Raw genomic sequence first — 25077 nt, forward strand, 5'->3', positions numbered from 1 at the left:
ACTGACAGAGTTTGGGAGGATATGAATATAGAGAAAACCTCAAGTTCACAACTTTATATGTTCCAAGAATGAAAATAATGAGCATTTCTGTCATTGAGTGAAGATCTGGAATAAAGTCACTAAAGAGCTGAAGCAAAGTCCAAACATGAGGAACTTTAAGAAAAGATTCAAAATGGTTCATATTCAAAAGTATAAAGATGAACAAGATGATGAATTACAGAATGTGGATGACTAGGCCTGTCGCGATAAACGATAAATCGATTAATCGTACAATAAATTAAAACTATCGACGTCATTTTAATTATCGGCATTATCGTCTCTTCCGGCCTTTTTCTCTTTCTGTTAATGACACTGAATGAAAAAAAGGCTCAACTCCAGTCCTCTCCACTGACCTCTGACCTCATTTCCTTAGTGTAAAGCCCAGCGCACACTACACGATCTTAGAGCTGTCGGCCGATTGTCGGCCCATATTCAAAACCTGACAGACCACACATTAGTCGACAGAAATCCTAGGTATATCGGTTCGATCAGATTCGTTCCTGCCGTGTGGTGTCCAACAATGGGCACAAAATAATGGCTACAAGTTCAGTTAACTAATTTTAAAACCGGGCATTAATCAATGCTTTACTACAATCTACCTGCAATGCATGTGGCTAGTGTCAGCGTAAAGTCCTGACTGAATGAAAATCATTAGAACCTATTTACGTCACGTAACGAAGAACAGCTGAAAAGTTACCGGGTTTATCAACTGCGGTAGCAATTTCGCTCCAACTCCTCCTCTTGTCATTTCTATATTCTTTGCACGTTGAATAAACATTAATGTTGTTTCCACATATCATCTCCAATGTCCGCTGGACTTCGGGTTGCGCCGCGTCAGCTGTTTGGGATTCCCAGACGTAATTTCCCCTCAGAAAGCACAGAGGAGAATCCTCGCTTTCTGATTGGCTACCTGTCACATTCAACAGGCTGCGTTAAGATCCCAGTCGGGGAAAATCCCTGATTTAGATCGGAGCTGCAACGACGATCTACCGTAACAAACCACACAATCTTAGAAAGACCAACGTTTTAAGATTGTCGTAAGGGGAAAAATAGGAGCAAAAAATCATGTAGTGTGAATTATTGCATCAGGTAGTCGATGTGCCCATCTTCTCTATTTAAATCTAATTATTACTGAAGGGCAACATAATATACAGACTTCATAATCTGCACTCTTTTGGTTGAATGCAGTATTTATTTCCACTTGTACTTTATGTTGTTTAGTTTTTTTTTTCAAGTGCGTTTTTTGTTAATGGAGGCCATTTTATTTTCGTTTTTGGTTGTTTTGTTTATTTTGTTTATCAGTTCCAGTGTTTAGTGTTCTTTTGAAAATAAAGTGTATCTATCTTTGGCAGGAAATCGCCTGGATTATTACGTCATTTCCATTAAATCAGTGTAAAAAGGTCTTCAGACAATATTATTGTTTATCGCAATAATTTTTGAGACAATTAATCGCTCAGCAAAATTTGCTATCGTGACAGGCCTATGCATGACTGGGGGGGTGAATATTATTTATGTATCTATGCAGGTAAATGTGTATCTATATATATGAGTGTATGTATTACTTTCATCTGGTTCAGGAAATATTATTATTAATATTATTATTAATATTATTATTATTATTATTGTTTTATTTATGTTGGAAACAGAAATACTATTTATTCTATGAATTAATGAATAAAAAGGTTTTAATTATAAAAGTTAAACTTCATCAGACTCACAGTCACTGAATAAATGGTGAATTTGAGTTTGTAAATTGATAGTAAAGTATTATATTTACACTTAGAAACATGAAAATATTTATTATTATTATTATTATTATTATTATTATTATTATTATTATTATTATTATTATGTTTTGTTAGTGAAACGTCTGAAATAAATTATCATCATCAACCTGCATCCTGTTGGCTTCAGCTCACATCTTTTATTCTTTATTCAGATTGTATAACTGCAGTTTGCCAGAGACCAGCTGGACTTCTCTGTTCTCAGCTCTGAAGTCCAACCCGACCCATCTGACAGAACTGGAGCTGATCGGAACCAACCTGGGAGATTCTGGAGTGAAGGAGCTCTGTGGTTTTCTACAGACTGAAGGCTGCAGACTGGAGACATTGAAGTATTTTAATTCTATAATTATTGATATTTCTGTGAATAATTAGATATAATTGATCATAAATCAAATTAATTTCTTCTGTTCTAATAAATATTTTCTGAGTTTGTTCCTGGACTTTAGAGCAAAACAAAAAAGTGATGAGTTTCCATTTTAGTATCAATTCCACTAATGGAGTAAATTCCAAGTCAGTCGTCCTCCAAACCACTGAGAGCAGCTTCCAGAGGAAAATCTGAGTTTGTTCTGACAGTCAGACTCTATCAGGATGACCACAGTCTTCTGGCAGAGTTCCTGGACATTAAGGAGACATAAATAATAGAAAGATAATTAATTAACAGTCCTGCAGTAAATACTGACTTTGTGAAGGTTATGGTGTTAAAGTCATTTTGTTCAAACATCTTGATTCAGCTCTTATTTTGTAGGACAGGAAGTGAGATCTTACCTTTGTAATGCTTTGTATGCAACAAGCTTCAGCAGTTCACTGAAATCATTCTCATGTGGTTTACCTGGAAAATAGATTTAAAATGATTCATCTTCACTATCTGGTTTATCCTTTATGATAATGTTCCCATTTCTGCAGCCGTCTCTGATGAAGGATTCAGAACTTGAACTAAATGACCCACATCAATCTGACAGAGAAAAGGCTAAATATTTTCTAGTTGATAGTTCAGTAACTGAATCAGCACAAAATGAGAAAATGATCAACTTTCAGAATGTGAGCTGTAATGGATATTGTAAAACGCTGAATTAGACGGATTGAAATAAACCCGTTTACATCTGTTATACTTAGCAATGAGCTGCAGTTAAAATACAACCAGCAAGAAAACATCATTAATAGATTAATGACCAAAAACTGGAGACATAAAATATCTCAGTAGATAAATGATGGTGCAGAGCAGTCGGCTAATACAGAGCCTGGAAGGAAACATGGAGAGAGAAAAAACATCGACTGAGTTTAAGATCCTGAGAAACTTTTAGAAAAACTTTGAGTTTCTTTGTTGATCAAATGTTCTGGTTCTGCTGGTTTGGACTCTTTAAACCAGTTTGACTGGATCAGATGTTAGAATCAGTTCATCATGTTTCTTTTACATTCAGGGAAATTAATTTTCTACATTTTTATTATTTATTTGTTCATATTTCAGTTTTAACCTGCATCCTGTTGGCTTCAGCTCACATCTTTTATTCTTTATTCAGCTTGAATGGCTGCAGTTTGTCAGAGACCAGCTGGACTTCTCTGTTCTCAGCTCTGAAGTCCAACCCGACCCATCTGACAGAACTGGACCTGAGCAGAACCAACCTGGAAGGTTCTGGAGTGAAGGAGCTCTGTGGTTTTCTACAGACTGAAGGCTGCAGACTGGAGACATTGAGGTATTTTAATTCTATAATTATTGATATTTCTGTGAATAATTATATATAATTGATCATAAATCAAATTAATTTCTTCTGTTCTAATAAATATTTTCTGAGTTTGTTCCTGGACTTGGATCCAGAGTTTAATTTAGTCCCTCTGTGTAACTGAGTTGGACCTGCTGATCTGAGGTCAGAACAGGACAGCATTCGGACCCCCAGTGTGTAGAAATCCCCCTCATGTGAAGCAGGTCAAAGGTCATTCAACCCAGTCTAGAAAAGTGAATTCCTGGAATCTGACAGGAACAAATCAATAATCAATGATTGATGCTTCAACACTTTGATCAGAACCTGGAATGATTTTACTGACTAAAATCCTCCAACACAACATGACCCAGTACCAGGTTCTGGTTCTGGTTCTGGTTCTGAAGTCAGCAGGTCTTTATTGAAGCAGCAGCTTGTTGGCATTAATATTGATGAGAATCTTTAACTGGTTCTGTTGGACTGGTTAACCTGCATCCTGTTGGCTTCAGCTCACATCTTTTATTCTTTATTCAGGTTGAGGAGCTGCAGTTTGTCAAAGATCAGCTGTGATTATTTGGCCTCAACTCTGAAGTCCAACCCGACCCGTCTGACAGAACTGGACCTGAGACACAATAACCTGAAGGATTCAGATGTTCAGCAGCTGAAGCGTTTTGTAAAGACAGTAAAGTAAGTAAATGTTTGTAGTGAGTCCAGCTGCTGTCAGCATATTGAACTAAACCCAGTTAGCATCAAAGCAAAGATCCAGTGTTCCCAGTAAAACTGCAGCTTCTCAGTGGGAGGAGAATGGTTCAGGCTTCCTGATTGGACACAGAGACAGCAATCAGCCAATCAGAGGAGCAGCAGCTTGCTGTGTTCCTGTGTTTGTGTTGGTGTGAAGATGAGTGTTGTTGCTGTGTCCATGTCTCCAGGAAGTCCAGCTGGACTCCAGCGTCCAGCCGTCCAACATGTCTAGAGACAGTGGTCCTCATCCATCAAACTGTGGCAGCAGCAGATCTGATCTCAGATCTGTTTGTTCTCTCAGTTCAACAGGAAACAACTGATCAGGTTCATCTTGGTCACAGCTCTGAGATCAGTCTGACTGCAGCCTGGAAACCATCTAGTGGATGTGCTGCGTCACTGACTGCTGCTGGAGAGAGGCTGGAAACACTCACTGATCTGCTCTCTCCTTCCTTCTTCTCTCTGCAGGTGGAAGACATTTAGGTTAAAGTAGAAAATGGTCTCTGTGTCCTGCTGATCCTCAGAGGTTGAAGCTGCAGCAGTTTGAGTCTAAAGAGACTCTGACTGGATCATGATGATGACCTCTGACCTCCAAGATTTCCCTCCTGTTTATTTCCTCATGTTGTCATTTAGTGTCTGATATTGTTTGTCTCTTTGGATCAATAAAGATCCAATTCAAACTGGGCTCCATTTAGAGGCTTCATGGAGTTTTGATCTGAACTGGATTCAACTGGAAAGTTGATCTTTTTTCTCTCTGATTCATTTTCATCCTGGAACCAGAAATGGTCTGAGAATGGAAACATGGGAATCATTTTCAGTTCAGCTTTGAAGCCATGAAAGACACTTCAAACCTCTTTTCTCTGCTGCTTCTTCCTTCTGCTGACATGAAAATGTTCCTCAAAGCTCCACAGATAAAAAGATGCTTTACTGGAAACTGCAGAGAAACTTCAGCTTCCATCACAGAAACCAGTTGAACCAGTTTAGAACTGGATGTCCCACAGAAACTCTGATCTTAGATCAGTTTTCAGGAACATCTGGAACCCGGAAAAAAAGATTTTATATATTTTTATGTTGATTCTATAAACTAAATCTTGAAGTTTTGCATCATCATTGATTCTCAGTTTGTTTTGGTTTTTACTTTTTTAACTCCATATTTCATGTTTTGAGTTTTCTAGAGAACTTTAGGACTCGATGTGTCACATCAGGCTCTTTACTGGGATTTTACTGGTTTATTCAAACCTCAGAGAATCACTGGGATAATGTGCTGATTGGTTCATGATTGATTTTCATATTTCTTCTAATGTAATGTGGGTTGCTGAATGTTTGCATAATTTAAGGTTTTGGTTACTCACATTTGGTGTGTACCTTAGTATTTAATTTGTATTTTGTATTCTTTTGCACTTTTGCTTACTGTGTGTTATCTCTGTTTTTTGCCTGGGAGCTGCTGGTAACTTTCCTGAGGGATCAATAAAGTACAAGTCTAAGTCTAAGTTTAATAACCAAATAAAGTTTTTTTAAAATCTTTGTGTATTTTTATGCAGCTGACTGTGTACACATATAATAACTGAACATTAATTTTAATCCTCCATGCCATTTTGCTTTTTTAATTATTATTTTAAGTTTTCACATTTAGTTTAAAAGCTTAAATTAGTAAAAGCAGAAACATCTCAAGTTGATTTCAGCTTTAAGCTACTAATTTAGCCAGCAGTTTATTTTTGCAGTATTGAGACTGAAGATGATTTTAAAAAACAGATGAGAACCATTTCTATAATCAAAACTCAATTAATTAAATCAACTATTGAATTAGATTAATAACTTGTATAAAACTGCCATTTCTGTCTGGTTAATGGTGCAGCAGATCCTGCAGGGGGCGCTCTGGGGCCTCAGTGTTCAGGTCGGTTACAGTCTCATCTCCCAGACTCCTGAATCTTCTGGTTCCTTCCTGAAATGATTTCCTGCAATAAAATGTTGGCTGGAAATGAGCAGAAAACTGAGAAAAACCTGAAAAAGTTCAAATCTGACCTCAGAGTTTCACAGCTCAGATCACCATGGAAACAAAGAGAGGAAACATGGAAGGAAAGGAGTTTAATGTCACCTGGAAGGGGGCGGAGCCTCAGGAGAGTCAGGGGGCGGGGCCTTAGGAGAGTCCGGGGGCGGAGCCTCAGGTGAGTCTGGGGGCGGAGCCTCAGCTCTAGTCAGGTTTGGATCAGAACCGGTTCCGACTCCATGCAGCAGCAGAGCAGAGTCTGGATCAGGTGAGTTTTCACTTCTTGTTTTCCTCTCTGGGTTTTCTCTCTGTGGAGGAACCAGAACCAGAACTCGGCCCGGTTCTCCTTCAGAACCAAGCTGCTGGCTTCATGGAGCTGTGGTTCTGGTTGGGTTCTGGTTAGTGATGGTGAGATGAAGCCTCATGAGGCATTGAACCACTTGAGCCAACTGGTTCGAGAAAGGGTTCATTTCTTGAGGCTTCATGTGCACACGAAACCACCTACTGGCCAGGTGTATAATCACAGCCAGCTGTATCTTAACACATGTGATGCATTGAATTTTTGTCTATTATGGCTCTTGGGAATGACTTCACAAAAGATGTAGGACGAAATCATTTGTCTACATAAATTATGTATACACATATGTGTATAATAAAATATTGTTTGAATGTATTCTCTGTGTGTAATTATTCCCAAAATAGTAGTGTCATGTGATCTGGCATGTTGTGTAATAATGTTTTTCTGTGACTCTAGAAAAATGGCCTGGGCTTAATCAGGCAGAGGACAGTGAAAGTGCTTGTAGAACTAGGGAGGGGGTAGTGAATAGGCTAATGCTTGTGTAACTTGGATGATTTCATGCATTTTTATTAAGAAACAACAATTTCTCCACAGTTTTTGGTTTCACACGATTTCTCTTTTTTGACACTACATGGATGAGGTGTTATTATTGTACCCCAACTCCTTGAAGCACAATAAACACCTCACCTTTACAGAAAATAAGAAACAGTGAAAAATACAGTTCCTCATAAGCAAACCTAATGCATCTGCAAATGTTCAGTTCACCTTACCTTGTTAGGGCTTATCAAATCGAAATGTTCCCACATTGGGGAAATCCTCCTCTTTCTCGCCGGCTCCATCCTACTCCTATCCTGTCCTCGCGCTCCTAAATCTCCTTTCTATCTATTTCTCTCCTAAACTCTCCAAACACCAAACTAACTGTCTCAAACTAAATAACCACTATCCAAACTCTGCTATCCAAACTATCAAAACTCTATCCACTCTCTCAACTGACCGCAACTCGCCTACAACAACCCACATTTTGAATGCAGCCTGTGGGGTTTTTAAAGCTGTCAAACCCCGCGCCAACATCTGAGCCACTTCCCGAAGCAGTCACGTGGTACAGCAGGGCAGCGAGGCTTCGGACGTCATCGTTTTCGGCTCCTCCCCTAAATGAAGCAAGCCTCGATACGCGCTTTACGGAAACGCCCCCTCCATTACTCGACACACGCCTCGAAGCCTCGGCACATCACGTAACATCACTAGTTCTGGTTTCCTGCTGATCAGAACCAACAAACTCTGACAGCAGATTTCTACAAACTCTCTTAAAGCTGCAGTTTTCAGTTGCTGAGCTGAACTGGTTCCAGTATCTTTACTGGTTCTGCTGCTCTTCCTCCTGATGTCAGAAACCTCTGACCTCAGAGACTCACATCTGGTTTTAGAGGAAGAATTGAGCAGAACCAGGAAAAACTGGTTTCCAGGATGAAACTGCAGATTCTGGTTCAGCTGCTGAAGAAAAGCTGAAAACTGAAATTCCAACTTTATTCCCAGTTGATCTGATTCTTTGCAGCAGCAGCCGGATCTTTCTGGAGAATCTCTTTAGACACTTTGTCTCCTGCAGAGCAACAAGCAGCCTCTGATGACATCACTAGAGGCCACCAATCAGAGGCCTTTAGAATAAACCGTTTGTAGATTTCTCCTTTGTCCTCATGTTTTGAACCAATTTCAAAGAGACGTGTTTTCTTGTTTTGCTGCAGCAGATTTTATGCATATATGATCAATGGAAAGCTTGATGACAATAAAATATGGAACTGGATTTTTGGATTGGACCTGGTCTGACTGGACCCAACAGGTTCTTACTAAACCTGTTCAGTAAGAACTTTAAACCAGGTTGCTATAGAAACCAGAGGTTCAGGTCCCAACCAGATTTCCTGCAGAGCTGCTGCATCACCTGCTGCTCCAGTTTAGCCCAGAGCTTGCAGTTAATCTCAGCAGCTGGTATTGGCGGTGTTTTGTTTAATGTTTCTAAAACACGTCACATATATTTAACTAACACTCTAGAAAATATCACCCTGTGGATAAACAGCATGATGTTTATGAATCTAGATATGTCTGTGAATGTTGCTGAACGTCCTTGAACTCATCATGGTGGAGAAACTCGTGACTTCCTGTAAATGAGGAAGAGAGGGCCTCATGTTTCACAAAGAGCAGGAAGAGAAGAGAAACTGAAGAACGAGTGAATTAAATCAAGTCTCACAGTTGAAGGTAAAATAACTTTTTACTGAAACTTCACTGCAGCTCAGTGAGTTTTTCTCTCTATGAAGAGAAAAGAGTCAGAACTGTTTGACTTTTGTTCCACACTAACTTCCTGTCCCAGCAGCTCTGTTTACATGGTTTGGTGTCAGCAGCCATGAATGTGTTGATAATGATTGTTTCTGGTTCTGTGGTGAACAAAGTTACTCTGATCTCTGTTAAAACAAAGGGAGGTTACTGTGGAGGTTTTGGTTCCAACTGAACCATAAATGTTCTTGTTATCAGTGAACGGAGTCAGAACATGAACAGACATGTTTGTAGTTCTTTATGTCTGAGATCATGAGGAGGTTAGATATCATGTTGCTGCTCTTGTTCTACATTTTGTTTTTTTATAATTCTTAAATGTTTCAGATGATAAAACTAAACTTCTACCCTTGTGGTAGAACACAGGTGACTTCTGTCCTTTCCAATGAGAAGTTACATGTTGAAATCCCTGTTCTTTAGTCAGACTGGAACCAGTTCAGTACTTAGTGTTTCCTGCTGGTTCATGTTTTTTTGGCAGAAGCTTCTTGTTTCTGTTTGAAAGACCGAGCTGTTTGATGTCAAAATTCCAGACAAAACCATCTACCTTTAAGAGATGTTTAGTTTTGTAGATTGAGCTGGAATCAGGTTCCTCTGATCCTCTGAACACATAAAGGGAACCAGCTTTCTGCTTCATAGGACAGTTACTGGAATTGGATCACTGGACTGACTGGTTCTGGTTTCTCTCTCAGGTTGACTGAAGTCCAGAAGATGGAAGATCTGGATCTAAAGAAGGACAGAGCAGAACCTCCAGGATCCATCAGTCTGTCTATGAGGAGTGGCCGGTCCAAACCAGAACTTCCAGACTTCAGTACTGAACCTGGACCCTCTGACAGAAAGTAAGAAACCAGTTTCTAACTCAGGGATGTGAATCTATAGAGAAATAATATAAATTATATTATTTGTTTGGCCTTTAGAATAAAAATAACAAAGTAACTTACTTTTTATTTTACATTAACTTAAAAATAAATAAAGGTCTGAGTGAATTGGTGATGGGTGCAAATATTGCACGAAAACAAAAACAACCAAGAATGTGAGGAGCAATGATTCAGAGATTGTCTCTAAACCTAGTAGGAGGGAATATACACTATATTGCCAAAAGTATTTGCTCACCCATCCAAGTGATCAGAAGCAGGTGTTCCAATCACTTCCATAGCCACAGGTGTATAAAATGAAACAGCTAGGCATTCAGGCTGTTTTTACAAACATTTGTGAAAGAATGGGTCGCTCTCAGGAGCTCAGTGAATTCCAGTGTGGAACTGTGATGGGATGCCACATGTGCAACAAATCCAGTTGTAAAATTTCCTCACTCCTAAGTATTCTACAGTCAACTGTAAGCTGTATTATAAGAAAATGGAAGTGTTTAGGAATGACAGCAACTCAGCCACAAAGTGGTGACGGAGAGGGGTCAGTGAATGCTGAAGCTCTCAGTTTGAAGAGGTCACAAATTTTCTACAGACTCAATCACTACAGACCTCCAAACTTCATGTGGCTTTCAGATTAGCTCAAGAACAGAACACAAAGACCTTTATGGTAACCAGCTGCTACCAAGCCACACATCATCAAATGCAAAGGAAAGTGTCAGAGGCAGTGGTTTAAAACACAATGCCGCTGGACTCTTGAGCAGTGGAGATGCATTCTCTGGAGTGACAAATTGTGCTTCTCCATCTGGCAATCTGATGGACAAATCTGAGTCTGGCAGTTGCCAGGAGAACAGTACTAGTCTGACTGCGTTGTGCCAAGTTTAAAGTTTGGTGGAGGGGGGATTATGATGTGGGGTTGTTTTTCAGGAGCTGGGCTTGGCCCCTTACTGCCAATGAAAGGAACTCTGAATGCTTCAGCATACCAAGATATTTGGACAATTCCATGTTCCCAACTTTATGTAAACAGTTTGGAGCTGGCCCCTTCCTCGTCCAACATGACTGTGCACCAGCGCACAAAGCAAGGTCCGTAAAGGTATGATGGCAGTCTGTCACAGAGTCCTGACCTCAACCTGATAGGACACCTTTGGGATTAATTAGAGCGTAGACTGAAAGCCAGGCCTTCTTGTCCAACACCAGTATGTGACCTCACAAATGTGCTGCTGGAAGAATGGTCAAAAATCCCCATAAACACTCCTAAAGCTTGTGGATAGCGTTCCCAGAAGAGTTAAAACTGTTCTAGCTGCAAAGGGTGGACCAACATCACATTGAACCCTATGGATTAGGAATGGGTTGCACCTTAAACTCATATGAGTCAAGGCAAGTGAGTCAATACTTTTGGCAATATAGTGTATATACTGGGAACAGTGGGTCCAGTTGATCCGCTGATAGGCTGATGACCTGGCCATGCCCACTAAGCCTCAGTAAAGGTCAATGGTCAAAGGAGCTCTTGAGGACCTGGCTGGTCTCCTGGTTCTGAGGTTCTTCTTCCTGGTCGGTTCTTGGGTTCTGGTCTTTAATAATGCCACATCAGCTCCTCATGCCAAATATCAGGGACCAGATCTTCTGGTCCCTGATCCTCACTAGATGGCAGCAATGTGACGCTTTGCAGTGCATTCTGGGTTTGTAGTTTTCTCAATGGATACTATATTAGTACTTTGTGGAATAAATCCTAGAAATATGATCTCATCAGGTTTTGTTTCTCACTGATTGATGTGCTCTGGATAACAACATGTTTGTGTTTCAGAGAACAGAACCACAGACAAAGAGCAAAACCTCCAGGATCCAGCTGTCCTTCCTTGAGGAGTGACTGGTCCAAAGAGCCTCCTCCAGACTTCAGTACTGAATCTGGACCATCAGACCTAGAGTAAGAAACCAGTTTCAAACTGTTTAAGTGGGAACTGGAACTGTTTAACTGATCAAGAAATGTTTTCACAGATGGAGGAAGAGGAGCAGTGTTGGTGAGGAGGAGCAGCTGTCTTGCTGTGCTTTGTGTCAGAAGGTTATGATGGATGCAGTCTCTACCAGCTGTGGACACTGGTTCTGCAGACAGTGCACCGTGTCCTACTGGAACCAGTCTGCTCCATCTGGACCCTCCTCCTGTCCCCAGTGTGGGAAACAACCCGAAATAGGAGCTGAACTGCTGACAGCCTTTTATAGCAGATGTGCTCCAGGTGAGACTGTACACTTCCAATCAGAGCTTTCTCCTATTGTCTTTGTTGACAATAGGAGAAATCAGATTCACATTTTTAGTTCGGATTTGGAAATACAAGGCTTTAAAAGTCTTTCTGTGATCAATTATTTAAACTAAATCTCTGTTTTTCCAGCCGGTGTAAATGGAAACAATGTGTTGGTAACTCTGGCTAACATAGTCCTTATTTAATTTAAGCCTGTTCAGAAAAATAGCCATGAAAATTATATGTTATTATAATTATTGTCATATATTGACAATATATGAGTAATACTCAGATTTTAAAAAATAAACTCTTTGAGTCAGCAATGCTATATTTCATGTTATTTCATTTGGGTTTAAAAACATACAGTTTGAGTTTTTTAGTTTGTTACCTTTTAAAAATAGTGAAGGCTCTTATTCTTAAGGGTCATGCAGCATACACATGTCACCAGCTCTAACCAAACAGGTTGACATACAACACTTTATATAATTAATATAATGAGGCTTAGTTAATTTTTGTGGGGTCAAGCACATCACTGAGTTAAGAGGAATAACATTGTAGACAGAAGCACCAATGTGGTATTGGCTGATAATAATCAGCCAATACCACCAGCATAGCAAAAATAAACAACAATTACCTCTGTCCCCTGTCAAGACAGGTATCGGTGTGCTAATTCACTTAACAAAATTATTTCATTCAATTTACATGTGACAAAATCATGCTATCTTTACTAGAATTAATTAACTAAACACAACAAATACATGTTTTAGGTGCTGAATTGAAATATTAACATAATGTGGACGAATTCTTTGAGTGAGTGGGGCAACTATTGTTAACTGTAAACATTCAGACATGACCTGGTAGGCTGGTATCTGTTAAACCTCTCTCACTATAGAAGAGGACAGTGGTTGATTTTTAGACCTATGCTTAGGTAGATAAGATTGGTGGATAACATCTGCTTCACATAAAAAAATGGAAAAATAAAGGAAATTGGCACCAATAAGTTGGCTGAGCGATTAATCGGTACACCCCTAATTTCCAGTCTGTAAATCTTCAAAAACATTCAATCTAATCTCTGACAGAGAAGATTTTCTGAATATGAACATCACCTGATACAATGAGGTGATGTTCATTGTATCAGGTCATAGCTGATACAATGAACCATTTATTATTTATCTATGATTTATCTGGCAGACCAGAGCTTTTTCTCCAGATTTTTTCATTTAGGCGGCAAAATGCTGTAAGGAAACATTTTTCTGTCACTGTGCTTCTTCTAGAGCTGCTATGTTTGTGGAAGAAACGGAGGTAGGAAATGTAAAATTACATGATGCAGAAGAGTTGATATTGCTTAAAACTGCTGCATTTAATGGCCATATTTCTGTCAGCATTTATTCATCTACGCTGGTTTGCGAATCTGTTCCTGACAGTAAACGGAAACTGTCCATGAAACGGAGATGGAGATCTGCTGTTTGACAAAAGAATCATTTTCTAGTTTTGAGGACCGAGCCAATTGTTTAGCATTACATCCTGAGAAGTCAGAAATTTTATAATGTCACCTCCTAATGTTTCACTTTGTTTTGTTCCAAATTTATCACTAAATCGTGTTTTTTACTACAGTTGTCTTCTGTTTCAGCAGATGTGGGTCTGCAGGAGGTTCTAGAGGAACATAAGATCAGTCTGAGGAGGAAATGTGAATGTGTGACTGAGGGAAGTGATGAAACAGGAAGTAGAACCATCTTCAACAGGATCTACACTGATCTCTACATCACAGAGGGACAGAGTGACGAGGTTAACACCCAGCATGAGGTGAAGCAGCTGGAAAGAGCTTCCAAGTTCCAGAACCTCCATGTTTCTGCAATCAGATGCCACGACATCTTTAAAGCCTTCCCTGATCAACATGGAGTTATCAGAGTGGTTCTGACCAATGGCGTTGCTGGTGTTGGAAAAACCTTCTCAGTGCAGAAGTTCACTCTGGACTGGGCTGAGGGACTGGAGAACCAAGATGTCAGTGTGGTGGTTCTGTTTTCTTTCCGGGAGCTGAACTTGATCAGAGATGAGCAGCACAGTCTTCTCACGCTGCTACATGTTTTCCATCCAACACTCCAGAAGCTCCCAGCAGAGCAGCTGGTTAAATGCAAACTTCTCTTCATCTTTGACGGTCTGGATGAAAGCAGATTTTCACTGGACTTCAACAGCAGTCAGCTGGTTTCTGATGTCACCCAGAAATCATCAGTCAACGTTCTGCTGACAAACCTCATCAAGGGGAACCTGCTTCCCTCGGCTCTCATCTGGATAACTTCCCGACCTGCAGCGGCCGATCAGATCCCTCCTTCATGTGTTTCCAGGGTAACAGAAGTACGAGGCTTCACCGACACCCAGAAGGAGGAATACTTCAGGAAGAGGTTCAGTGATGAAGAGTTGTCCAAGAGAATCATCTCCCACGTCAAGACCTGCAGGAGCCTCCACATCATGTGTGGAATCCCAGTCTTCTGCTGGATCACTGCTACAGTTCTGGAGAACATGTTGACCTCAGAGCAGAGAGGAGAGCTGCCCAAAACCATGACTGACATGTACTCACACTTCCTGCTGGTCCAGACAAAGAGGAAGAAGAACAAGTACCATGGAGGACATGAGACAAGGTCACAGGAGCTGATGGAGGCTGACAGAGAAGTTCTTCTGAAGCTGGGGAGGCTGGCGTTTCAACATCTGGAGAAAGGAAACATCATGTTTTACCAAGAAGACCTGGAGCAGTGTGGTCTGGATGTCACAGAGGCCTCGGTGTACTCAGGAGTTTGTACAGAGATCTTCAAAAGAGAGAGTGTGATCTTCCAGAAACCAGTTTACTGCTTTGTTCATCTGAGCATCCAGGAGTTTCTGGCTGCAGTCTACATGCTCCACTGTTTCACCACCAGGAAGTCAGAGGTGATCAAGACGTTTCTGGGACAGCAATACTTAGAAACATCTCTGGAGGACTACATGGAGAAAGTCATGGAGAAATCCCTCAGCAGTAAAAATGGCCACCTGGACCTGTTTGTCCGCTTCCTTCATGGTCTCACTGTGGAGTCCAACCAGAGCCTCTTAGGAGGCCTGCTGGGTCAGACAGAGAACAGTCCAGAAACCATCCAGAGAATCATCACCAACCTGAAGAAGATGAACACTGATAGAATCTCTCCTGACAGAAGCATCAACATCTTCTACTGTCTGGTGGAGATGAACGACGTCTCATTTTATCAGGAGATCCAACGGCTGCTGGATTCAGGGAAGCAGCTCTCAGTGACTGACTGTTCAGCTCTGGCCTTCATGCTGCAGGTATCAGAGGTTCTGGATGAGTTGGACCTGGAGAAGTACAACACATCAGAAGATGGACGACGGAGACTGGTTCCAGCTGTGAGGAACTGCAGAAAGGCTCGGTGAGTCCAGATGTTTTCATTGTGTGAATGCTGATTCAGCTCTATTGTCCTCCTGTTTCTTCTTCTTCTGCTTCTGGATGTTTTTGGTCTTTAACTTCTTCCTTCATCCTCTGGACTATTTCAGCCATTCAACCATCTAAACATTCAGATCATCCAGGACAGCTGCAGCTTCTGGTTTTAGACATTTTGATCATTTTAAAAATATTCTGTTTTTTTTATCAATTTTTATGTTGAAATTATTAGAAAACATTCAAACCTAGAAAATCTCTATTTTCTCTGAAAGATCCAATCAGCCAGAGACACATTTAAAATTTTGAACACCTCTTCACTCATTGGGCCGCTACTCCATAATTCACCTTTTAGTATGTTCAACTCTTTTTCTAAAATCACTGTTTCGGTTTGATGGAAACTTTAAAATGAACCCCAACATTGTTGTTGTTGCCATGAAACATAATTCAAAACTTTGTGAACCATTTTTTTTCTTTCTCCCACTAGTTTCCTCTGAGTTTGTAAATGAGAGCAAAATGTGGTGATTGTTGTCTGGCTCCAGAAAAAGTCCTAGTTTCTGTCAGATCCTCCCAAAGCTCTGAGAACTCTGCTTCCAGAGCTGGAACCATTTTCCTCATCAACTCTTCATCTGCAGCTTTTGTTGAAGCTGTTAGCCATGAAGACCTGGAGAGACATGAGCTTCAACTCTTTAGACATCCCAGCCTCTTCTAGTTACTGGAGAACTTTCACTGCTTCACCATGAAAAATGCTGCTGGACCCAAACGCTCTGTTTTGGTCTTCAGCTCTTTAGGAGTTTAGCAACAATTTCTTCTGACATCCAAACCTTTGTTCCTCTGAGACAATGGACAGACCACTGCAGAGACATGGTTCCCTCTTCCAACCAGTTTGCCCCAGTTCCTCTCAGATCAACAGTCTGGGAGGTTCAGACCTGAAGGAGCAGCAGGCCCGGTTCTGCTGCTGCTCTGCAGGACGACCAGAACAATCTGAAGCTTTTAGCTGCAGCAGGTTGACGACTGTCCACTTTCTACTTTGTTAAAGCATCAAATCCAGCAGATGAACGGAGACAGAACTGGGAGCATCATGATACTGGTCTGCTCCCAGTTCCTCTGTGGCAGCATTTAATAACCTGCTGCTGGGAACTATGGTTCTATAGAATATACTACTATTATTAATGATGATGATGATTCTAGATGCTGCAGCAGATATTGGCTAAACAAACCCAGAGATGCCAGAGGTCCACAGCAGGCTGGACTTCCTGCTCTGCTCACTTCATTTCTAACTCACTTCCTGCTTGGTGGAAGATCTCACGGAGCCAAACGGTCTAGTCCAAGTCCGAGCTGTGAGCAGTTCCTCCTCCTCTCCATCATCTCCAGTAGTTTCCTTCATCAGCTCAGTCAGCCTCTTCATCAGCTGCTTCAGCTCCTTTGAGGCTCTGATGCTGCAGCTCCATCAGATGCTGCAGAGAAAACTGAACTTTCCTTCACAGATGATAGAAGATCTTCAACATCTGACTGCAGCTGAAGGTCTGAGGACATGAAGCCTGGACCAGAACCAGAACCAGAACCTGGACTTTAACCAGGACCTGCACAGATTCTCTGTGGGGTCAAACTCAGTAAATTGAAGATCAGATGTTGATCAGATGATGACATCACTGTTATCATATTTTAGTCTGTTTATGATCCAGATTGATTTCATTAGAACTGAATTTATTTCTTCTCTATTCACAGACTTGGTGGCTGTTCGCTCTATAAAACTGAATGTGAAGTTTTGGCCTCGGCTCTGAAGTCCAACACAGATCTGACTGAACTGGAAATAAGTGCGATCGCACTGGGAACACTGGGACGTTTAAGGTTGAGATGTGAAACCTTTGTAGACTCTGATATGAAGCTTCTGTGTGAGATCCTGAAGAGTTCAGTGTGTGAATTGAAGATTCTGAGGTTTGTTTCCTCTATTTCTCCAATAAAATCATTCATTGATACTTTAATACTTTGCTTAATAATTTCATTCAAATATATTTTCTTTTCAAACAAGCTTTTTAAATATCAGAGTAAAATTTCAAAAACCTTTTACCTTACAAATTATTTTCTCATTTCCTTGAGACCTTGAGATAAAATTTTTCATATTCTTTCACTTTAAAATGTTTTTTACTGATGAACAAAATGAGTAAAATAATTCAAATGATGTAAATTAATGATGGAGATGTTTCAGTTTGGTTTGGTAAAGATTCAGATTGTTTTATTTCTCATTTCTGATTCTCATCTTTACATCCAGAATGAAATGTTGTTCCTCCAGAGTCGAGCCACAAACACTGACAAGTTCAAATCATCATTAATGACCAAATCTAAGAAATGACTGATTGTAGAAAAGCAAATCTAGATTAAATGAATGAAAGTGAGGTTTGCAGCAGCAGCAGGTTCCTCAGCTTTGTCCTGAAGCTGTGGTTCTGTTGGGCCGGGTCAGAGAGGAACCGTCCTCTTCAGTCTGACAGCTGTCAGTCGGTTGGAGCCTCGTCTCTGTGATGATGCTTCATCAGGTCACGTCTCCTTAGGAAATAATGGCCTCCATTGGCTTTCAGCAGCTTTAATAAGAACCCAAGGCCATTAATGAGCGAGCAAGGCTATGCTAGCTAAAGACCACCTGGTGGCCAAGATGTGTGTGTTTGTTGTAACAAAGTGGAGGTTCTCCTCAGCCCAGGTGGGACACCTGTAGCCCGTGTCAGATTTGTCTGAGCCTAGTGGATCCAGATGTTCTGACTCCAGCCTCAGTCCACTCCTGGTCAAACTCCTTCAGACAATCCTGTCAAGGCTGCAGTTAACCCTGGTGCTGGTGCACATTTTCACCACCATAGTTTTTCCTTCCACTCAACTTTCCCCGAATATTCTTGACTGCAGCTCTCTGAACAACAACAAGCCCATTAACCTTTTCAGGCCTCCGTCCTTGTGGAGTGTCTCCATGACTATCTTTTGGACATCTGTCCAGCCAGCAGTCGTCCCCATGATTGGGTCCAACTGACTCAGACTGAGACCATCTAAAGCAGGGCTGTTCAACTGGTGGTGTTCGGACCATTTCTGGCCTACAGCCGGCTTCAGGCCGACCCTCTGAGTTCACTAGAGCAAAAATAAAAATCTGAGAAAATATCCTTGACACAGAACTTAAGTTCAAGATTTTAAATGATTAGATTCTATATTTTTTTTATTTCAATTGAGTATTGTTTTAAAATAAATTCCAATAATAAAAAACAATACCAGGATAACTTCTAAATTCAAAATAAAATCAAAATTTCTCTAAGTGGCCATTCTGCCATATAGTTGATAGATCTGTGCTGCACGGTATGTTGTATCAGCCAATCATCATTCAGTATTCCTGATATCAAATAACTCTGCTCTTATGTGATTGGAGGATTGTAGCGTTTGTCTTTTCCAGCATCAGATTGTTTTAATTATATTAATTTTCTATATTTTATTTGTTGATATTTCAGCTTTAACCTGTGTCCTGTTGGCTTCAGCTCACATGTTTATTTTTTATTTAGATTGGGGAACTGCATTTTGTCCGAGACCAGCTGGACGTCTCTGTTCTCAGCTCTGAAGTCCAACCCGACCCATCTGACAGAACTAATCCTGAGAGACACCAACCTGGGAGATTCTGGAGTGAAGGAGCTCTGTGGTTTTCTACAGACTTGTCTCTGCAAAATTCAACAGTTAACGTAAGAAATCATGTTTTAGTGTGACTACAATAAAAATGTGAAGCAGAGTAATAATAGGAGAGAAACTACAGAAGAAACAACAATAAAGCAAGAAAGGCTGAAACTGCTCTAAGAAAACTATAGATATGCACAAAGAACATAAAAATGCATATGCAAGTATAAACAAAGAAACTAAACTAAATAAAATAGAACATACTGATATGGAAAGACATTTTGAGTAATAATGTTGTTGAGGGTCTGTTGAAACCACAACTAATACTGTAATATACTTTAGAGATCATAATAGAAATCATGGACTTATTTCTCCTGTATGTTTGTAATGAGATGTTATTTTATATCTTTTTGTTATGTTGTCAATGTTAATTTCATGAGGCTAAGTGACTTGATGATTCTTTCACTTTAACTCATGTGGGTTTGACTAAGAACCAGATTTGTTGTTTGTAAATTTTGGACAGTAAAACTGTTGATCCATAAATCAACAGACAAGTTTCTATACAAATATCAACCATGTTTCTCTCCCTTATTTGTTTGACATAAAGAGGAGTACTGGCCCTCAGGTGGGTGCAATTTTATAGATGATACACTGATGTCCCGTTTTCCTGAAGGCAGCACAGAGCTACATCACAAGAGATTGACATTGAAAAGAAGAAGAGTTACAGTTGATATAGATGCATTATCCATGTTTTAATGTTGCCAACCATAGTTTTTCACAAATACTTTCAAGTTTAAACTGCTATTATTTTACATCTTTTTCTCTGGCCATTTTTTTTGCAAGACTTGGCAACTAACATCAGAAATTGGCGCAGAACATTACAACATAGTGTCTCGTGCTGCACAGGTCAGGCTCAATTAAATGACATCTTCATTTGATATAAAATATACAATATTCCAATAGCACAAGGACTGAGAGCTTGTGTGAATCCAGATTACACCTAAAATCATTTATAATTTTTAAAAGGATGTCTGTGTACTGTGGTTCATCCTAAAACCCGATTGATACTTTTCTAAAATACCAGTGTCATTTAAAAAAGTATTTAATTGCATAAAAACAAGCTTTTCTAAAGCTTTGCTTAAAATGGTAAGTTGGATGCAGGTCTGTAATTATTAAAAACTCTAGGATCCAGATTACTCTTCTTCAGAAGGGGCTTCACCACTGCCAAGTTAAAGGGAGTGGGGAAGACACTCATCTTAAGAGAGCAATTTACAATATTAAAATTTCATACTGAAAACATCTATAAAATGAATGAAAAAGTGATGATGCAATTGGGTCCAAGAAGCAGGCAGTTGGTTTGGATATAGAGAAACGTATGTTGAACATCTCTGCATCAACCACAGCAAAATTGTCCAATGTTTCCACAAGTAAAAACAAACATTCTGTAGACATAAAAACAGTATTTTGCTCAGATGAAATGCTAGCTCTAATTGGCTCCATCTATTATGTGAAGTGATTTTCAAACTGTTCACAAAGACAGTCAGTTGGAATATGAATAATCAGTTAAGTTAGGATTAAGTGTCAAGTCCATTTTAATTCCAGTCCAGAACCACTGAAGACCCAACTGAAATATTCTAACAGTACGTCATGATAACATATTCTGGTTCTGCTGGTTTGAACTCTTTGAACCAGTTTGACTGGATCAGTTGTAAGACATCAGTTCATCATGTTTCTGAGACTTTTACATTCAGGGAAATTAATTTTCTAATTTTATAAGTTATTTTTTCATATTTCAGTTTTAACCTGCATCCTGTTTTTATTCTTTATTCAGATTGCAGAGCTGCAGTTTATCAGAGACCAGCTGGACTTCTCTGTTCTCAGCTCTGAAGTTCAACCCGACCCATCTGACAGAACTGGAGCTGACCAGCACCAACCTGGAAGGTTCTGGAGTGAAGGAGCTCTGTGGTTTTCTACAGACTGAAGGCTGCAGACTGGAGAGATTGAGGTATTTTAATTCTATAATTATTGATATTTCTGTGAATAATTATATATAATTGATCATAAATCAAATTAATTTCTTCTGTTCTAATAAATATTTTCTGAGTTTGTTCCTGGACTTGGATCCAGAGTTTAATTTAGTCCCTCTGTGTAACTGAGTTGGACCTGCTGATCTGAGGTCAGAACAGGACAGCATTCGGACCCCCAGTGTGTAGAAATCCCCCTCATGTGAAGCAGGTCAAAGGTCATTCAACCCAGTCTAGAAAAGTGAATTCCAGCTCCTGGAATCTGACAGGAACAAATCTATAATCAATGATTGATGCTTCAACACTTTGATCAGAACCTGGAATGATTTTACTGACTAAAATCCTCCAACACAACATGACCCAGTACCAGGTTCTGGTTCTGGTTCTGGTTCTGAAGTCAGCAGGTCTTTATTGAAGCAGCAGCTTGTTGGCATTAATATTGATGAGAATCTTTAACTGGTTCTGTTGGACTGGTTAACCTGCATCCTGTTGGCTTCAGCTCACATCTTTTATTCTTTATTCAGGTTGAAGTGGTGCAGTTTGTCAAAGATCAGCTGTTATTATTTGGCCTCAACTCTGAAGTCCAACCCGACCCGTCTGACAGAACTGGACCTGGAAGAAAACAACCTGAAGGATTCAGATGTTCAGCAGCTGAAGGATCTTGTAAAGACAGTAAAGTAAGTAAATGTTTGTAGTGAGTCCAGCTGCTGTCAGCATATTGAACTAAACCCAGTTAGCATCAAAGCAAAGATCCAGTGTTCCCAGTAAAGCTGCAGCTTCTCAGTGGGAGGAGAATGGTTCAGGCTTCCTGATTGGACACAGAGACAGCAATCAGCCAATCAGAGGAGCAGCAGCTTGCTGTGTTCCTGTGTTTGTGTTGGTGTGAAGATGAGTGTTGTTGCTGTGTCCATGTCTCCAGGAAGTCCAGCTGGACTCCAGCGTCCAGCCGTCCAACATGTCTAGAGACAGTGGTCCTCATCCATCAAACTGTGGCAGCAGCAGATCTGATCTCAGATCTGTTTGTTCTCTCAGTTCAACAGGAAACAACTGATCAGCTTCATCTTGGTCACAGCTCTGAGATCAGTCTGACTGCAGCCTGGAAACCATCTAGTGGATGTGCTGCGTCACTGACTGCTGCTGGAGAGAGGCTGGAAACACTCACTGATCTGCTCTCTCCTTCCTTCTTCTCTCTGCAGGTTCTGATCTCTGTGAAGTAGAAAATTTCTTAACCTGGCCGGTGACTACAGGCCAGGTTAAGAGACAGTTGGAGCGATTACACCAGGGGAAGGCTGCAGGACCTGATGGCATTACACCACGGATCTTGAAGACCTGCTCCATCCAGCTGGCCCCTGTACTGGCACACATGTTCAACCTGAGCTTGAGGCTGGAGAGAGTCCCGCTGCGGTGGAAGACATCACATGTGGTTCCTGTTCCCAAGAAGCCAAGGCCAGCCGACCCAGAGGACTACAGACCAGTCGCTCTCACATCTCATGTGATGAAGGTCATGGAGAGACTGGTCCTGGCCCAGCTGAGGCCTCGGGTGAGGACGTTTCTAGACCCCCTGCAATTTGCCTACCAGCCCCACTTAGGAGTTGACGATGCCGTCATCTTCCTGCTGCAACGAGCACTTTCGCACTTGGATGGTGGAGGAGACACTGTGAGAATCACATTCTTTGATTTCTCCAGTGCCTTCAACACCATCCAGCCTCTGCTGCTGGGTGAGAAGCTGCGGAGGATGGGTGTCAACGACTCAGTGATCTCCTGGGTGACTGACTACTTGACAGGCAGGCCACAGTTTGTCCGTCTGGACAGTGTACTGTCCGGTGTGGTGGTCAGTGACGTAGGAGCTCCACAGGGAACTGTGCTTTCTCCCTTTCTCTTCACCTTGTACACCACTGATTTCCAGTACAACTCTGAGTCATGTCACCTACAGAAGTTTTCTGATGACTCAGCGGTTGTCGGGTGTATAGGGGATGGAGGGGAGGGGGAGTACGGGACACTGGTGGACGGCTTTGTGGAGTGTTCTGAGCAGAATCACCTGAGGCTCAACATTAGTAAGACCAGAGAGATGGTGATCGACTTCAGAAGGAAGAAGATACCTTCATGGCCACTAAAGGTCAAAGGGGAAGTGGTGGAGGAGGTGGAGGATTACAAATACCTGGGAGTTGTAATCGGCAACAGACTGGACTGGGCATCTAACACTGACGCTGTGTGCAGGAAGGGGATGAGCAGACTCTATTTTTTAAGGAAGCTGAGATTCTTCAATGTGTGCAGCAAGATGTTGGAGACCTTTTATCACAGTGTTGTTGCCGGTGCCATCTTCTTTGCTGCTGTGTGTTGGGGAAGCAGCATCAGAGCCAGCGACTCTAATAGACTAGACAAAATCATCAGGAAAGCTGGCTCTGTACTGGGACTAAGGCTGGAGTCCCTGGAAACTGTGGTGGAGAGGAGGACACTGAAGACGGTTCTGTCTATTATGGACAATAAACAGCACCCTCTCCACCACATAGTGGACAGACAGCGGAGCACCTTCTCACATAGGCTGCTCCAGCTCCGCTGTCGTAGGGACAGATACAGGAAATCCTTCCTGCCACATGCCATCTCACTGTACAATAAAAGCTAAATCATTGTTCTGCACTAATCAGTCCAATTTCGCACAACTGCACTGTGGCACACTTGCTGTACATATATTTACATATACATTCTGTTCTGCATTTTTTGAATCTTTGCAAGGACTGCTCTTAAGTTGTTCTTATATTAACAGGATTTTATATTTTATTTTATTTTTTATTTTATCTACTACTACTACTACTCAGTGGTAGTTGTTATTGTGTCTTGTCTCTATGCTGTAACTGCGAAGTAATTTCCCTGCTGGGTGAATAAAGTACTTATATTCTATTGTATTCTATAAAATGGTCTCTGTGTCCTGCTGATCCTCAGAGGTTGAAGCTGCAGCAGTTTGAGTCTAAAGAGACTCTGACTGGATCATGATGATGACCTCTGACCTCCAAGGTTTTCCTCCTGTTTATTTTCTCATGTTGTCATTTAGTGTCTGATATTGTTTGTCTCTTTGGATCAATAAAGATCCAATTCAAACTGGGCTCCATTTAGAGGCTTCATGGAGTTTTGATCTGAACTGGATTCAACTGGAAAGTTGATCTTTTTTCTCTCTGATTCATTTTCATCCTGGAACCAGAAATGGTCTGAGAATGGAAACATGGGAATCATTTTCAGTTCAGCTTTGAAGCCATGAAAGACACTTCAAACCTCTTTTCTCTGCTGCTTCTTCCTTCTGCTGACATGAAAATGTTCCTCAAAGCTCCACAGAGAAAAAGATGCTTTACTGGAAACTGCAGAGAAACTTCAGCTTCCATCACAGAAACCAGTTGAACCAGTTTAGAACTGGATGTCCCACAGAAACTCTGATCTTAGAGCAGTTTTCAGGAACATCTGGAACCTGGAAAAAAAGATTTTATATATTTTTATGTTGATTCTAAAAACTAAATCTTGAAGTTTTGCATCATCATTGATTCTCAGTTTGTTTTGGTTTTTACTTTTTTAACTCCATATTTCATGTTTTGAGTTTTCTAGAGAACTTTAGGACTCGATGTGTCACATCAGGCTCTTTACTGGGATTTTACTGATTTATTCAAACCTCAGAGAATCACTGGGATAATGTGCTGATTGGTTCATGATTGATTTTCATAATTCTTCTAATGTAATGTGGGTTGCTGGATGTTTAACGACCAAAAGTTTTTAAAAAATCTTTGTGGTTTTTCTATGTACACATATAATAAATGAACATTAATTTTAATCCTTCATGTCATTTTGTTTTTTTAATTTTTTTAAGTTTTCACATTTAGTTTAAAAGCTTAAATTAGTAAAAGCAGAAACATCTCAAGTTGATTTCAGCTTTAAGCTACTAATTTAGCCAGCAGTTTATTTTTGCAAGATTCAGACTGAAGATGTTTTTTTAATAAAACAGATGAGAATCAATCTTTTCAATCAAAACTCGATTAATTAAATCAGCTATTGAATTAGATTAACTTGTA

General features: G+C 40.5%; 1 protein-coding gene and 1 long non-coding RNA gene across 3 annotated transcripts in view; both read left to right on the forward strand.

Moving 5' to 3' along the window:
- The first annotated feature begins 4067 nt into the window (after window positions 1-4067).
- LOC111607643 lies at window positions 4068-4940 on the forward strand. The gene is made up of 2 exons (XR_002752383.1): window positions 4068-4204; window positions 4724-4940. It is a non-coding gene; the product is annotated as an uncharacterized LOC111607643 (long non-coding RNA).
- Window positions 4941-8697: 3757 nt separating this feature from the next.
- Window positions 8698-25077, forward strand: part of LOC111607622 (NACHT, LRR and PYD domains-containing protein 3-like) — a 392536-nt gene continuing 376156 nt past the window's right edge. Inside the window, exons 1-10 of one of the 2 annotated variants that reach the window (XM_023329659.1) lie at window positions 8698-8784; window positions 9546-9692; window positions 11521-11640; window positions 11712-11947; window positions 13584-15357; window positions 17094-17303; window positions 18896-19069; window positions 20833-21006; window positions 21550-21702; window positions 22222-22382. In XM_023329659.1, coding sequence (XP_023185427.1) covers window positions 9565-9692; window positions 11521-11640; window positions 11712-11947; window positions 13584-15357; window positions 17094-17303; window positions 18896-19069; window positions 20833-21006; window positions 21550-21702; window positions 22222-22228 — 2976 coding nt within the window. In that variant the 5' untranslated portion in view covers window positions 8698-8784; window positions 9546-9564 and the 3' untranslated portion in view covers window positions 22229-22382. Of the gene's footprint in view, window positions 8785-9545; window positions 9693-11520; window positions 11641-11711; window positions 11948-13583; window positions 15358-17093; window positions 17304-18895; window positions 19070-20832; window positions 21007-21549; window positions 21703-22221; window positions 22383-25077 lie in introns of those variants that run through there. The other variant, XM_023329658.1, reaches the window with a different exon arrangement.

Source organism: Xiphophorus maculatus, chromosome 24 (assembly GCF_002775205.1).
Source record: "Xiphophorus maculatus strain JP 163 A chromosome 24, X_maculatus-5.0-male, whole genome shotgun sequence".
Classification (NCBI taxonomy): domain Eukaryota; kingdom Metazoa; phylum Chordata; class Actinopteri; order Cyprinodontiformes; family Poeciliidae; genus Xiphophorus; species Xiphophorus maculatus.